We start from the raw sequence: 16228 nt of genomic DNA, 5'->3' as shown, positions 1-16228 counted from the left end.
TGCTAAACAAATATTCAGCATAGCAATATCCTTAGGCTGTATAAATCTTTATGGTTGGAACCATAGTGCTCTGTTGGTTTCATGCCAACCAAAATAAGAATTTCAGTCCTGATCAAGACATCTGAACGCTACTGTGTAAAAGGAGTTTGAAGAATAATGATGTTCAACTGTTGGTGGTGTGCAGGATGAGCATTTCCATTCTGTTCCAGTCAAATGTGTGGTTAAATGTCAGTAGTCTCTGTAGTATCTCAACTTTGTTCTTACCAAAGTTAGGTAACAAACCAAGATATCAAACTAGAGTTTGATCCTGGTTTGTTTGAACAAACCACAGCCTCCAAAGTTCGTATGTAACATGGAACTGTGGTTTGTTCTAAAGTGAAAGCAGAAGCATACTCCCTCTCATCTTCACACATGAAGGAGGAGAGGGGAGGGAGAGTATGCAAGCCCAATGCTTGCTGCGGCACACTTGTGATCATAATTCTCTGAACCTGGCCGTTGCCTGTGTTTGTACATGTTGATGATGATTTTCTTCATCAGCACACAGGAGTTTTTAGTAACATTTATAACATCTAAGCCTTGGTTGTACATTCAGTTGGGGTCAGTGTTGCAATAAATAACACGATGCGGGAGGAGCCCCAGCCCTTTTTCTCTATCATGCAGATACCCTCTAGTGTGGATCTGGCCTTCTATGTGATATCCAAATTGCATAAAAGCCTGGATTGTGTGCTCCCCATTGCTTGCTACTTTGTTTTGAAGTTAGGGAAAAAAGTCAGTCAGAATTTTCAATGTACTTTGGATACATTTTATCAGCAATCCTTACTTGTAGGACAAGTCCATATTATTACTTTGGGGCAAAACATCTACACTTGGAAAGGCTGTTAAGATGGAAGAGTGAGCAGTCCGGTGATACTGCAGAACTTTGCTTCATTCCTTCAAGAAATGCCGGACAAGCATCTGTCAGAGATGCTTTAGTGCAAATTATCCTTCCTTAAGTCAGTTGATTGCGGTAAATAACTCATTGGAGACCCTTCCAATTTTGTGCCATTGTACTGATTCCAGTCACATGTAGCCATTTAGTCTCAAAATGAGAGTTGTATACTTTCCTGACTTAATAGGAAATAAAGGTCTTAAATCTGAGTTTCTTTTCCTCTTTATCTCTTCAGATATGCCTCTTCATGTACGGCGCAGCAGTGATCCTGCATTAGTTGGACTCTCAACATCGACCAGTGAGAACAATTTTACTTCAGAAGAGCCTTCCCGGAAAAACCCCACGAGATGGTCCACAACAGCAGGCTTCCTCAAACAGAATACTTCTGGTGGGCCAAGGAGTAATGAAAGAAAGGTATTATTTCCCCACCCCCACACAAAAAATTAAATAAGGTACTGTTTAATGTTTCGGTTACAGTCCATTCCATGGAAATGGTGTTTCTTGCTTAATGGACAGTAATGAGCTTGATACCAGAAGAACAGCAGCTGTTATTGCAACATTGGCAACAAGGATTTTTGAGGGTTTCTTGGAAAGGAAGGCTGTTTGTTGCACAGATGGTATACAGGACTGATTTTATGTGGTGTGTATTCGGTGGATATCTACTATATATGATTGTTACCCTGCAACATATCTTCTATCTAGTTATTGAGTGCAGCCTATAGGGGTCAGCAGTTAGAGGCTCCTCCATCATACCTGGCCCTCTGATGAGATACTAACTAGCCTAGTGGCCAAAGAGGGTTACAGAAAGTGGCAATGAAACTTTCTGGAAGCCCAGTTTAGGGAATGGGAGTTGAAGCATCTGCCAGCCACCCCTCACTTGCTTCTCAAAATGGGCTTCTATAGAAAGTAGTTGCTGACCATACAGATGTGACATAAGGACCTGCTGGATCAGAACAAAGGATCTATCTTGTCCAACATTTTGTCTTCCGTCAGATGCCTACCAGATGATTACTATTAATCTCAGGGTTGCAGGATCTGAGCAGTGTTCAAACATATAAAATTCCATTGCTAAAGATGCTGTCTTTCTTTCTTTCTTTCTTTCTTTCTTTCTTTCTTTCTTTCTTTCTTTTTTTCTTTCTTTCTTAGGCTTACTCTCACAACATGTTTGAATTTCCCCTGCTTCTGTCAAACATCCAAGGTAGCTCCTGATGTTCTACACTTTTTCTGTAGCACCCAAAATTTCCCCATCTTTCCTTGGAGAACAATGAGCTTTGCAAAGAAATAACTTCAGTTAGACTTCCTAGACAGAATGTCTCACAATATATGGTGTGTGTTTTTCTGCACATTTTGTCTGAGTTCAGTATCTCCACATGAGCAATAATACTGGTACCTAAAGAAATCAGCAGGAAGCTTGTTTTCCTGTGTATCTTTATTCTTAAACAGAGGACTTCAAAGGAATGCTTTTGGTTTTGTTTAGTCCCTCTGCTCTCCTTTCTTTGACCTAATTCTGATTGTGAAAGGACTTTAAAAAAACAGCTTGATATTACTTCATTTTAAAAGCTGGGTTATAGAAATGAATTCCCCAGGCATTCTGCATTACTTAGTTAATGGCTGAAATTTGTACGTATATATGCTCCAAAACTGCTACTCAGAAACATGTCTTTTATAAAATAAGAGACTGATATATTTTTTGTTGAGTTTACATATCCTTCCATGGGTTCTGAGTGGCTCATAGCAACATCTGTCTCTGGGGGGTTGACAATTTGGGTGGGTTGAGGAGACAAAAGAGGACAAACTAAAGATAAGAAGTCCTTTCCACTTAGAAATGCACTTTATTCCCTTTCTCCCCCAATACAACTCTCTCACTATATATCCCTTGTTTTAAGTTCTGTTCACTTCCCACTTCCCCAAATCTCAGACCACAAACAAAAAGCTTAACAGTAAAACGAAGCCACCCTAGAACTCACTCTTGCCCCATATTTTCTTTTTAAGCCTGCTGTATGAGGGAGGGGCTCCAGTTCCACTTGGTGACACAGTAGCAGAGAGATTTGGCTCCCTTCTTTTACTCTTTGTAAAAGAAGTTTGTTCTAAATGGTTCCTGTGAGGGGAGAAGGGACTCTGTTCCAGTTAGTGAAGAGCAAGTTGGTAGAGTTTGCAATGCTGACAGATGGTCTCCTTGATAAAACATTTCTTTAGCATGTAGAACTCAATGAAGTCTCTATGCCACACATAAGCCCTATGCAGGCATTCATCTGCACATGAGTAGGGCTAAAGTGTGTAGGACACATGGGCATGCATGGAAACCCTGCTTGCCAGAAACCCTGTGCACCCAGCTGCCCTAGAGGTCTGCAACAGGTTCTGTCAGCCCCTTTAGCTGAATGTGCTCACAGAGCTCTCGTGATTGGGAACCCTGCTGTATCATGACAGAAATCACACCCTGGACAGGTTGCTCTGAAAAATTCACAAGATACTTTGAAGATAAAATCGCTCATATCCTGCAGGACTTGGACTCCTGTGTTAGTGCAGTTTCATTAATGGAGGTATCCAGAACACCATTTAGTCCAGCTGTATTGGATGAGTTTCAGTTGTTGAAGCATGAGGACGCAGACAAGGTGCTTGGATGAGTTCGACCAACCACTTGTATGCTTGACCCTTACCCATCTTGGCTTGTTACATCTAATAAGGAGGGGATGGCTGGTTGGATCCCAGAGGTTGCAAATTTCTCTTTGAGAGAGGGGGTGGTACCAGCCTCCTTAAGAGAGGCAGTAATCAGGCTGCTCCTACATAAAGCTAATCTGGACCCAGAAGTGGAGGATAAGTATAGGTTTGCTGCCAACATCCTCTTCGTGGGCAAGGTGCTCAAATGTGTGTGGCTGCTGATCAGCTCTAGGCATTCTTGGATAAGGTCATTTTTCTAGGTCCATTTCAATTCGGCTTTAGGCCTGTTTAGGGGAAAGAAACTTCTGTAGTCACCCTGTGGGATGACCTTTGCTGAGAGAGAGATGGAGAGAGTGACTGGGTTCGCACGACACAACAACCCATCATGGGTAACAAGCTACGGTGGGTCGTTGTGTCATCTGAATGAGGACTGCTTCCTGCAGGGTGGCTTGTGCATGGGCAACAAACCACCCTAACAATCCGTGGCTTGTTGTAGGGGTTGTACCTGCGATAAGTTGGTGTGTTATCCAAACCTGGCACTGCCAACCTGTTGTGAGTTGCAGGCATCGGTGAGCGAGTTGTTTCACAAGAGCAGCAGAAACCTGTGCTTCTCTTCCCGAGTGCCGCCGCAGTCACTCTGCATGATCATAGCTGAGCCGCCTCAGTCCTCCCTCACCAGTGACAGCCCCTCCAACAGTGTCCAAAGAGCACTTTGGAGATGCTGTCAAAGCTTCCTTGGCTTCTTCTTCTTTTTTAGTTTTTTTGTGCCCCAACATTTGTGCAAATTGGGCCGATTTTTTTCTTTTTCCAGCCCCAACAATGTGCAGAAATGTCTTTGTAATTTTTTGAAACAATTTTAATCATTTTTTTGCAGCTGTGGAGGTGGGCAATTACGGCTGTCAAATATATGTATTTAGCCTTGCCTTGCCTATTGCCTTCTGTGTTGCAGCTGTCAATGTCTGTAGCATACAAGGTAATTGACAAGACGGGGCTCCATGTAGGCTAGATTGACAGCCTTTGACAGCTGACAGGCTGTGGGGGAAAAGGGATCAGATCGGCCCTTTAGCAAAGTTATCCTTAAAGTGGGATTTACCCTTGGGGGTGCCATTCCAGCCCTCTCTGAGTCTCCCTCAAGTGGTTTTAAGGTTGATCTCCAGTCCACCCAATTTTTGGAGCTTCCCTTTTACTGCAAATGGCTCTGATACTATCTGCATCAGTAATTAGACACCAGCAGTTCGCTTTCTACATTTGAAGTTGATCAATGCAAATTTGGAGGCATTTTACACTCACCCTAATCATGTACATTTGAATGTAAATGAAAGAATACAGGTTTCACGGTATTGGAGTTTAGCTTGATACACGGTGTGGCGAGGATCTGTACCTGGCACAGAGCAGCCATAGTTGAAAGTCTACAGGTATTATTTGTAGGAGATTAAGCACTACCTGTCTTATACGTGCACTTCTGTCTCTTTGTATCAATAGCTGTTGAACATTTATTTACTCTTGATTTTCCTGAAAATATTTTCCTGAACCACTGAAGCACCACATCAGTGGAAATGAGCATAGTGACCAAGATGAAAAGGATTCCGATTGATCCAGCATAGTGATGGGAAATCCAGACACAAGGGAGCATTAAATCAGGAAGATGGGAGAAGTAATGTGGTATAGTACAACAAATATTGATAATGTTTCTCTTCAAAATTTATTTTCTTACATACCATGGGCACTAATCTTTTGAGTGATGGCAGTCATTGGGAATAGTAGATCTTTGTGTATTTAGTTGTCGCATGTAATACAGAATAGAAAGAACATGGACTGACTTAAGGAATGAAGAATGTCAACGTTAACTGAATGTTTGGGAAGGGGCATTTACATTGGGGAGAACAGGTTAACCACTCCACCTTTTGCATCCTGGTCCTGATTAGCTCTTTCTGTGGCTGCAATTTACAAACACACACACACATACAGCTATGTCAGATGTGATCCTATTTATCATAATGCCTTCTTTAGGATCCAAAGGACTACTTGATGCATGCCTACAAGCTTGGGTGGTCTTAGTGGGATGTTTGACTTTTCAACAGCAGACTTTTCATGCCATGTCAAAAACTGCTTTTGAAATGCTTGTTGGTCTTCAGTGGGTTGTATCCACTGTCAGTCCTACTTGGGATAAACCCATTGAAATGAATGGAACTCAAGTTAGACTAACATTGGATAAAACCCAGTCAAGGTCTGCAATACAGCATAGAGAGCTTCTTTAAGAAAAATCTTGTCCAAAGCTCCCTTGAACATGCAGAAATAGCCAAGGCCATAATACATTCATTGCATCCTGCAGCATTTCTTAATGGTGATGAAACTGACAAGAGGAGAAGATGTTCTTGACTGAATCATAGTTCATAAGAAGCTGCCTTGTCATACCATTGGTCCCATCTAGCCTAGTAGTGTCGATACTGACTCGCAGCAGCTCTCCAGAGTTTCAAGCCGAAGGTTTTTCCGACCTACCTGGAGATGCTAGGGATTAAATGTGGGACCTTCTGCATGCAAAGCAGATGCTCTGTCACTAAGCCAGGGCCCCTCTTAAACAGCATCCAGGATCACAAGGAAAACATTGCCGAATGCTTTCAGATTGAACATATATGTGGATGGAAGTAATCTGTTGTCTATGATAGCTCATGTTGCAAACTGGTCAGTCTTTACTGTGCAACAGATTTCTTCGTAGTCTTTGAAGCAACTAATATGGCTACACTTCTGGAATCAAAACATTAAGACAGTTGCACAGAAAGCAACTTTTGAAACTGTGTTCTAAATGTGAAACACATTCCATTTTCAAAGCAATTTTGCATGCTTGAAAATAAGAAAGTATAATTGAATCAAATTCTAATTTACTCTCTTGCCAAGCTTGGATTTTGTTTTTTGTTTTGCTTTTTAAAAGTAGGTGTCATATGAGACAGTAAACTGAACTTCTGCAAAGAATGATAAAATGTATCAAAATGGTTGAATTTATAAAATTGTTAACAACACTAGTTAATGATGGGAAATATGTATGCATCTCCATTAGGTAGATGCATTTTTTTTTTTAAACACACAGAATTGAGTATATGTGTTTTCTTTGGGACTTGATAATCTGCTGTCAGCTTTTCATATGGGGATAATATACTCTAAGCCAAATGTACCAAAATAGACATAAAAATAAAATTAAAAGAGCATGTGTGCGCGCACAAGAGTTTATTATCTTCTTACCTGCTGTATTGGGATTCATAACTTTTACATTGAAGCAGCTAGTGTGCTTTGGGAAATGGAGTAGTGGTGGAATAAAATTAAAACCCCATCTGTAAGGATGAATTTCAGCATTGCTGGTTTTCGAAATGGAAATCAGTGTTTAGTTTGCATCCTTTATGCAGTTCCCCCAGGATTGTTAACTGAGAGCCTGTGTGGTATATGACAAGATCCCTGGTCAGCAACTAACAATAACAGAAGCAGCATACTAAGGAGTGGGATCCATGTGAGCCCGTCTAGCGAGAGCACTTTGTAGAGGGAGGGAAGGAGGCTGGAGGAGGCTCAGAATATCTTACCCTGGCCTCTGTGGTCTCCTTCCCTCCCCGCCCACTAAAATGCCCCCTTTCCTCCTCCTCTGAGGTCTCTTTTCTGACCTCGGAGGGCCGCTGGCGCAGTTCTTTCCACACCAGCTGCAAGGGGGTGGGTGGGCTGGATCTCTGACTCCCCCTTCCAAATTCGGAGCACTGTCTCTGACCGCAGAAGGGGGAATCCAAACAATCCTGTGGTCCCTGGGACACTTTCCAAGGGACCATAGGATTGCTTTCTCAGGGAGCAATCCTATGGCCGCGAGACAGAGGCTAGACAGCCATAGGATATGTTGTTTTCCAGGAACTGACCTCGGAGCCTGCACTCTGAGGTCGGTTCCTGGAGAACTGACCTCCCCCCACTTCTGCGCTGCCTCAGAGGCAGCGTGGAACAGCCCCGTGCTTCATGCCCGCAAGAGGAGTGCAGGGCAGCCCAAAAGGGGCATTCCTGGAGGGTGTTCCGGGGCAGGGAGGGCGGAAACGCCTGTATGACACATCCAATGTGTCATACAGCAGCCTCCCCGCCCCCTGCTCTGCCCTCCCGCGGCTAGACAGCTGCAGTCAGCTATCTAGCTGAAAATGCAGGGCAGGAGAAGCGTGGAGGGAACGATCTCTTCTGTGCTTCTCCTGCCCTGCCTTGGATAGGTGGTCACCTCTTGGGGAAAAATCTTGGGATTTTTTTAATCCTCTTTGTAAGATTCCCAGCACAGTTAGTTCTTTCATTTCTTATTAAAATTAATGATCTAAAGTATATTTTACTGATAGACGTTTATGCTCGATTTCCCAACATGTGAGTAGAGTCACCATTGTGCATTCTTGACAGTAAAGGTGCATTCTTGACAGCTTGGGTTTTATTCTATGGAGTCCTGAGTTTCTGATTCTGTAGCAGTCATTTAATGTAATTCTAAACTATTCAGACAATAATTACAAAGTGTCCCAGCGACCACAGGATTGTTTGGATTCCCCCTTCTGAGGTCAGAGACAGCGCTCCGAATTCGGAAGGGGGAGTCAGAGATCCGGCCCACCCCCCCACCCCCTTGCAGCTGGTGTGGAAAGAACTGTGCCAGCTGCCCTCTGAGGTCAGAAAAGAGACCTCAGAGGAGGAGGAAAGGGGGCGTTTTAGTGGGTGGGGAGGGGAGGAGACCACAGAGGCCAGGATAAGATATTCTGAGCCTCCTCCAGCCTCCTTCCCTCCCCCTACAAAGTGCTCTCGCTAGATGGGCTCACATGGATCCCACTCCTTAGTATGCTGCTTCCGCTATTCCAATTGCCATTTCTTCAGGGGAAGTTGTAGAGATAACCTTCATGCAAATTGCCATGCTGGCTGGGAATGAGGGGACTGTAGTCTATAGAGATGTAAAATTTCTGGAAATTTTGAGGCCATGGGAAAAAAATGTTTCCCCCCCCCATTTTTCCCCCCAGAAAAAATCTAAATTTTGGAAAAATTGAAAAATAAGCAATACTTTTTTTTTTTTTTTAGCACTCTTTATAGATCTAAAGTCATTTTGTTGCTTTAAGACAGCCTTCCCCAACCTGGTGCCTGTCAGGAGCGTCCTAGCTGCCTCTTGCAGTCCCCACCAATAGCCAACTCAGGACACAGATGACAAGGATTCTTTCTGAGGCTTTATTCTGTTATTACTTTATGACTCTTTCAGAATACTAGTTGCTAGCGCCAAAGCAAGGAACAGCACTGGGGAAAGACAGCTGAGTAGCCTAAGCTCCAGGTAAGGCAGTTGGTCCTCGTTTGAAGGAGAATCATGGGAAGACCCTGAACTTATGGGCTAGGGAGAGATCCTCCCTCTTTCCCTTGGGTCCTCGGGACGTGACCATTGTTTGCGCGCCAAATGAGGGCTACGCCTCCTTTCGGCGCCCTCCATCTGTTGTTGCTCCCTGTGTCTGCACTGAGCATCCAGCAAGCCCCCTCCAGCGCTCTCTCACTGCCAGGGTCACTATCTGTCCCAGGAATGCTGGCAGGAGGAATCTCTGCCAGCTGGTGTGCTTGTGAGAGATGAGCGAGCTCCTCTCCCACGGATTGCTGTTCCTCCTCAGAATCAGAACTGCTCTGGGGCTCTGTTGGCTCAGTTTCCACCCTGACATCACCCTCCAGATAGTTTGGACTTCAGCTCCCATCAGCCCCAGGCAGCATGGCCAATGGTCAGGAATGCTGGGCACTGTAGTCCAAACCATACGGAGGGCACCAGCTTGGGCAGGGCAGCTTTAGGAACATAAAGCAAACTCTCTGTTCCTAAAGTGATTTTACGTATCACTTAGTTTGCTCATAAAATTATCATTATATTTTAAAACTTTAAAAAGTAAACTCAGTTAATAAATTTGTAATTATTGTCTGAATAGATTAGAACTATATTAAATGACTGCTACAGCATCAGAAACTCAGGACTCTATAGAATAAAACCCAAGCTGTCAAGAATGCACATTTACTGTCAAGAATGCACAATGGTGACTCTACTCACATGTTGGGAAACTGAGCATAAATGTCTATTAGTAAAATATACTTCAGATCAATAATTTTAATAAGGAATGAAAGAACTAACTATGCTGGGAATCTTACAAAGAGGATTAAAAACATTTTCCCCCATGACTTCATTATTTCCAAACAATATTTACATCTCTAGTCTTTCTATAAAAGTGTTCTTATATAGTTTTTAGAAATCATTTTGCAGGGAGTAAATGCTGGGTAACAATATATATATCTTAAATTCTAAAAGAAAATATTTCATAATCCAAAGCTTTTTGGAAAAGAACAAAAACGGTCCTCGGAAACAATGGTTAAAAAGCCCATTGTTTTCTGAATTTTTCCAGGTTTTTTTCAGGCCTTCAGATCTCTAGTAGTCCAACACCAGGTTGGGGAAGGCTGGTGTAGAAAATGTAACTTTCCTATTGGTTTGATATTGTCAGGTTTCCTGATCCTCCCTGCAACCACGCTTAGGCATTCTGACGCTGGACACTTAAATCAGTGAGATTTCTTTATTGTAGGAAATACCACAGCAAAAGCTTAATGGCTACACTCTTCAGAAATCATATAGCTGATGGTCAATAGCTATAGGCTCTATGTGATTCCAGAACAGTCCAGTGCTAACCACTGCCACCGTGACTGAGATCCTCATCAATGTGGTTTCCCCATTACCATCTCCATGGGACTTGGGATTCCTGGCACATCTAACCCAGGCAATCCATACATGGGGTTCCAAAGCCCAGACACGGCATGGGAATGATTCCTGGAATGATCCTGCAGGCAATCAAGGGATAAATTCTTGAAAGTCCTAACAAAACCACACCCACAGAGAGTTAGTCCAACTTTGGATCTTTTGTTGATAACTCCAGCCTACATGGTTGAGGCCTATCAAGACCGAGGGAAGGGTAAAGCTACACATGCAAGGAGTTCAGTGCCAGCGCTTTTGCACTGGTAACTCCATGCTGCATGAGTCCAGGCAGGGGAAAGTCCAGTAGTCACAGATCAAACTCAGTCCACTGGTACACTGAGCTGATGACAAACAAAGAGACACAATCCACAGCAAATGAGTTCAAGTCTATGAAAAGTCTCATAGTACTTTCCATGGCAAGTCTTTAGTAATCTGAAGTTCCAATTAAGGTAGGGTCCATGTGCAGAGTGCTTCCAAAAGCGCAAACGATGATGGATCCAAACAGAGAGAGGCTTCAGGCAATGAAGGCAAGATGTTCCTAGCAAAGGCTCTTCGCCTTTGCATCAGCTTAAAAGGGAAAGGCATGACTGTAAGACCCCCCCCCCTCCACCCAATCCATTGACAGACAAGGTCTTTAGCCTTTCAGCAAGGCCCCTGTCTAAACAGGGCATCACTGCTCAGCCCTCAGCTCAGCAGTGACACTTCAACCTAGGCGACCTTTCTGCAACCCCACCCCACCTCTGTCAGGTTCTCATGGACAGCTTCCAGCTTCCCTGCCTACCAAGGCCAGACCAACAGGTGGACAGGGAGTTGGGTGACTCCCCTGGTTCTACTTGGGAACACTGACGGAGATGAGCTCACACAGATTCTGACATTCCAGAGGTTGAATATGCCCAAGCACTTTCAGGCTACTTCTAATGAAAGCCTGGCTATAACCTACAAGGCCTACTGCATTGCTTAAGCTGAGCCCTTACAGATATTGGTCTGACTCTGAAATCATTGGCATTGAATGGAAGGGAAATAGGTGGAATCGCCTGTGTTTGTATAACCGGGCAGCCACAGAAATATCTTCTGTTCTTCCTGAACTGAATGCAATAGAGGACACTCTTAGAAAGATCTTTAGATCTTCATTCTTTGAAATGAAAGAATGGCCTTGCTACAAGTTCCTTTTCCCTGATTGGTTTATTCCCTTCAACCATAAGGAGTCCCCGTACTAGTCTTAAAATGACAGGATACATGGAGGAAATGAGGATCTTCCATGCAGAGAGTGCAAAGATGGGAATAGGAGATGGTGACAGAAGTGACTGATGATAGATGTGCATATGCCAATGAGAAAGTTCAAAACATGGTTCAGGGAGATGATATTCTTGGGGAAATAGAGCTAGAGAGTTTTAAAACCAAGAACTAGATTTTCCTGTTGATGCACAGTTTGGCAAAGAAGTCAGCAAAAGGACTTAAGTGGAAACATAATGCGATCATAATGAATAGGAAGAAGTTTGAATAGACTCTTAAGTGAGTTTCATTTTGACTGCATTAGATTTGCAGAACAAATATAATGCAGATGGATGATTCTGAATTATTGTTTATATAAATAGGCAGTATTCCTTATAGTGTAGGGTACCTCTTCCTCTTTAAAATGCACCTGGGGGAAACAAACATTGTTTTCTTCTCTTTATTTTTTGTCTTATTAAACCTACCAGCAGGATTAAAGCCCAGCTCCTGCATTGTAATTACACTACATCAATCACCATATGCTGTTTTGTTTGTTTTGCATGATCTTTATTGAGATTTTACTGTGAGATTAATGAGGGGAGAGTGAATTGGGGAGGGGGGAGAAATTCATCAGAGCTTTGGAGGCCTGGGAAATAATGTGCACCACACTCAAGAATTTTTGCTTTTGCATGTGTACATACCTAACCAAGTATCATACCATTTTTTGATATTTCCTTTGTAAACAAGGAAAATCGACTGAGGCGTTCTGACTTTGGATTCCACTTTATTCCCCAGGTATGGTTTAGATACTCCAGTGCCGACTGTCAAAACAGATGATTTGTTGCTCAGTAGAAGAGCCATTTATCAACATTGCCTTAATAACTGGGGTGTCTCCCCTCTTCTTTCTCACTTTTTGGCTTTGGTCAGACTTTGCCAGTTATTCAAAACCCTCGGGAAAACATATTTAACCTGAGAGAAGCTTTTATGAATGCAAGACTATTGAAATTAAAAATAGCACTGAGCTTTGAAAGGGTCTGTTGCCTTCTCACGGTATCTAATGATCTATTCTTTATGAATAATAGTTTTGTTCCTTCTCATAGCCGTAGAGCAGGGATAGGGAACCTCAGGCCCAGAGGCCAAATCCAGCCTTTCTGGGGTCTCAATCCAGCTTCCTCAGATGGCCATGCCTCCTTTTCCCCAACCACCAATCATTTTGGTGGTTTCCTGGTTTTTGTACAGTTCTTTCCCCATTCTCAAAGGTTGAAATGCCTTTCCTAAGGCTTAGTTACTGGCAGTACGAGTTTTAGGGAATGATCCTGTGGCCCCTAGATGTCATCTGAGGGGCCATAGGATAGTTTGGCTTCCCAGCTCCAAAGTCAGAGACAGCACTCCAACCTTAGCGCTGAGAATCGGAGCGCTGACCCCCTCCCCTTCCCGCCTGTTGGAAGAACTGTGCCAGCTACTCTCTGAGGTTGGTAACTCAGTCTCAGACGATGAGGGAAGTGGACGTTTTGGTGGGCAGGGAGGAGACTGGAGAGGCCAGGTTATGAGCTATCCTGAGACTTCTGCAGCCTCCTTCCCTCCCCCTCTGAGACACTTTTGCTAGATGGGCAAAAAGCATGTCTAGCAAAAATGCAGGGTGGGAGGAGTGGCAGAGGCAAAGATCACCTCTGCCACTCCTCCCACCCTGCATAGGATGACCATAAGCTTCCATATTTGGAGGCTTATAGTCATCACCATAGGATTGTGCCCTTAAGGAACAATATGGTAGGTGTTTCTGGTTTTTTGTTGTGTATTTTTAACCCCACCCATTTTGCTTTTGGCCCTGCCCAGCACTGGAATGCGGCCTCCGAGAGCTTCTCTAAAATTGAATTCGGCTCCCAGGCTGAAAGAGGCTCCCCACCCCTGCTGTAAAGGCAGGCATTTTCTAAAGGCTTTCAGTAATCAGGCTGAGTAATGAGTGGTCATTTTTCTTGTATGTCTTTTTTCATATGTGAAGAATGCAAATAGTCTGGCTCTACCTTCTTTGTAAAAATCTGAAATAAACACTTGGTCTTCCGTTCCTAATAACTGGAAAAACGAACGAACGAACACACACTTTTAAAAATACTCTTGCTGTTTCGTCCTCCCCATGCCTGCACAGTAGAAGATTTGCTTTGTGTTGGAATAACCTTGTAGCACACTCTTTCTTTCTGTGTGTTCTGCTCTTCTTTTGGTGGCCTAAATAAAAGACTAAATAGAGCTCTGATATTGTGCTCTTGGAGCTGGCCCTTCTGTTCAGCATGTCTTAGGGATGTCACCTGTCTTGTTCGCTTGAGTTTACAAGGTCATGGATCTAAAATCATCTGGAAATAGGCAGAGTGTTAAATTGCACCGCAGAATGATAAAATAAACTGAACCTACCCAGAGGGGAATAGAGACTGCCAAGCAATGGTGTCCGTCTCATTTAATATATACAAACATTTGTAACAAGTCACTTGCTGACGGACACAATTAGTTTCTATGTCCCCATTATAGAGGAAGCTTTGAAACATGTGCCTGACATGCTGAATAAAGAGAATATCCCCAAAGTGGCCTTTGTCTGTAAGAGTCATGATGGTCTTTGCCAGATTTGTTTGTTTTTTAAAGTGCGTCTTAGTCCTCCAACTATTCTTACCATTATGTTAGGGGAACCCACTGATAGCATAATTATATATATTCCTTCATAGGAATCTCTTTTCTGCCCAATACCATATGTTTTGGTAGGGTGCATGCTTGGTGGCACAGCAACATGTAAACCCACATTGCACAAAATATATGATCCAGTATCGTGTGAAATAGAGAGAGCCAACTGCTCTCTCTCCCAGTCCTGCCATCCTGCTCCAAGCTGCTTAAATGCCTGTATGTATTAGCATTCTAGTTCTGGCTGATAAATTTGTGGGAGAATTTTCCTAGCACGTTCTGAAAGTCCGCAAAGATGGAAATCTCTCCCTAATCTTGAAATCCCTACCTCCTGACTCTTCCAGTTGACCTATGACAAGATGTATATCCAAGAAAACCAGCATTTAATACACAAAACAGGAAGCCTCTCTGTTCAAGTACCAGTACAAATTAATAAGCAGAGATATGAATTAGCCTTTTGCTCATGCACAGCACCCTTTCACCCCTTCATTCACATGAGCCGCAATTAAACCAGGGAGCCTTTAATTAACTATACTTTTCAATTTTGTCCAACCCAGAAAACTATGGTTACCAGGTTTGGAAGAAGCCAGGATATTAAACCTACTTCAATCTCTGGTGTAATATCCTGTCTTCTTTTGTAGTTTGTTACCATAGTTCCCCAGTTGGACAAAACAAGAAACTGGTTAATGAGAGACTGCCTGATTTGTTTGCTTGCGGTGCAAAGATGTGATGTCTGAATATGGCCATTAAAAGAGCTACCAGGATTAAATCTGTATGGCAAGATAACAAGCCATTCTTGGATGCCACTTTATACCCCACAATCTTAATATGCCAGTGGAATAGATAATTTAGGAGACATAGTGCAGGGGTGGACAACTTGTGGCCCTCCAGATGTCTTTGCCTACAATTCCCATCAGCCCTAGTCAGCCTAATCAATGGTGAGGGATCATGGAAATTGTAGGCCAAAACATCTGGAGGGCCACAAGTTGCCCACTCTTGACATAGAGGGTCACATAGAGCCGCTGAGCCCTTCCTGATCTCAGTCCCTTATTCTAGTTGTCAGAAGTACAGATTTTAAACTTTGTATTGGATCTCCCACACTACAGTTATTGAAAGCCCAAGGTTTATTAAAAAAAAAAAAAAAGCTGCCGTTTCTACAAATGATCATCCCTGTAGCTAAACAGTATGACTTACATTTTTCAGAAATCCGCTTTAAGTTATGTGAAACCACTTCATTGTACTCTTACTTTGCTTCATGTCAGCGGTGGTTCCTATTTTTAAAATTATAAAAACTATTGCTTGTGCAGCACGTCAGATGACCATACAGCTAGCAACACCAAAATACAAAATGTTTGCTTCCTGAACACACAAGATAGAAAATCAAGGTTGCAGAAGAGCTTAATGGGATTTTCAAGGGAATTAAGTGATGCCCAAAGGCCTGTGAATGAATCCACCCATATTATTTGTAGGAAAAAGGAGAGCTTTTAGCTACTTGCAGTGTATGATCTTCAAACTACATTTTGCCCTGTTGTTTTGTCTTTACCAGTTCCTGTCGATATGTGTATACTTAAACCCCAACTTACATATGATATGTATGGCTATTATACACTACTGTGAACCTCCATGTACATAATAGATAACACGAGATCACATTGTTTTCAATTTAGAGAGGGATAAACTAGAGGAAGGAGATGCACTGGGCAGGGCCGGCCCTTCCATTCTTCAAAGTGAGGCAGCTGACTCAGGTAGCAGATGCTTGTAGACGGCTGCAAGATGTTGGAGGAGAAGGCTGTGTGCCACGTGCCTGTCCTGCAACCCCTAAGCTAGCCTGCTGCTTTCAGGTTCAGTGGAGAATGCTGTCCCACAGCCCGTGTTGAAGAAAGAGTCAGCTGCCAATCCAGTGGGCTTTTGTACATGGATGGGAGGGGATGTCATCTTCCTCTTCGCCTCAGGCAGCAAAATGTCTTGGGCCGGCCCTGGCACCGGGGGTGGATAATGAATCTTAACACACATTCTGTGTGAAGGTGTAG

The 16228-nt window shown here is 43.2% G+C and overlaps 1 protein-coding gene across 1 annotated transcript in view; it reads left to right on the top strand.

Moving 5' to 3' along the window:
• PARD3 (par-3 family cell polarity regulator) overlaps positions 1-16228 on the top strand; it is a 798354-nt gene that overhangs the window by 366174 nt on the left and 415952 nt on the right. The window contains exon 4 of the mRNA XM_084859201.1: positions 1164-1342. Within this exon, the coding sequence (XP_084715327.1) occupies positions 1164-1342 (179 nt within the window). The remainder of the gene's footprint in view (positions 1-1163; positions 1343-16228) is intronic.

The sequence above is a fragment of the Heloderma suspectum genome, chromosome 5, assembly GCF_057233095.1.
Source record: "Heloderma suspectum isolate Gila_16-S chromosome 5, 16-S_ref, whole genome shotgun sequence".
Taxonomy (NCBI): Eukaryota; Metazoa; Chordata; class Lepidosauria; order Squamata; family Helodermatidae; genus Heloderma; species Heloderma suspectum.
This window is presented reverse-complemented; position numbering and strand designations above follow the sequence as displayed.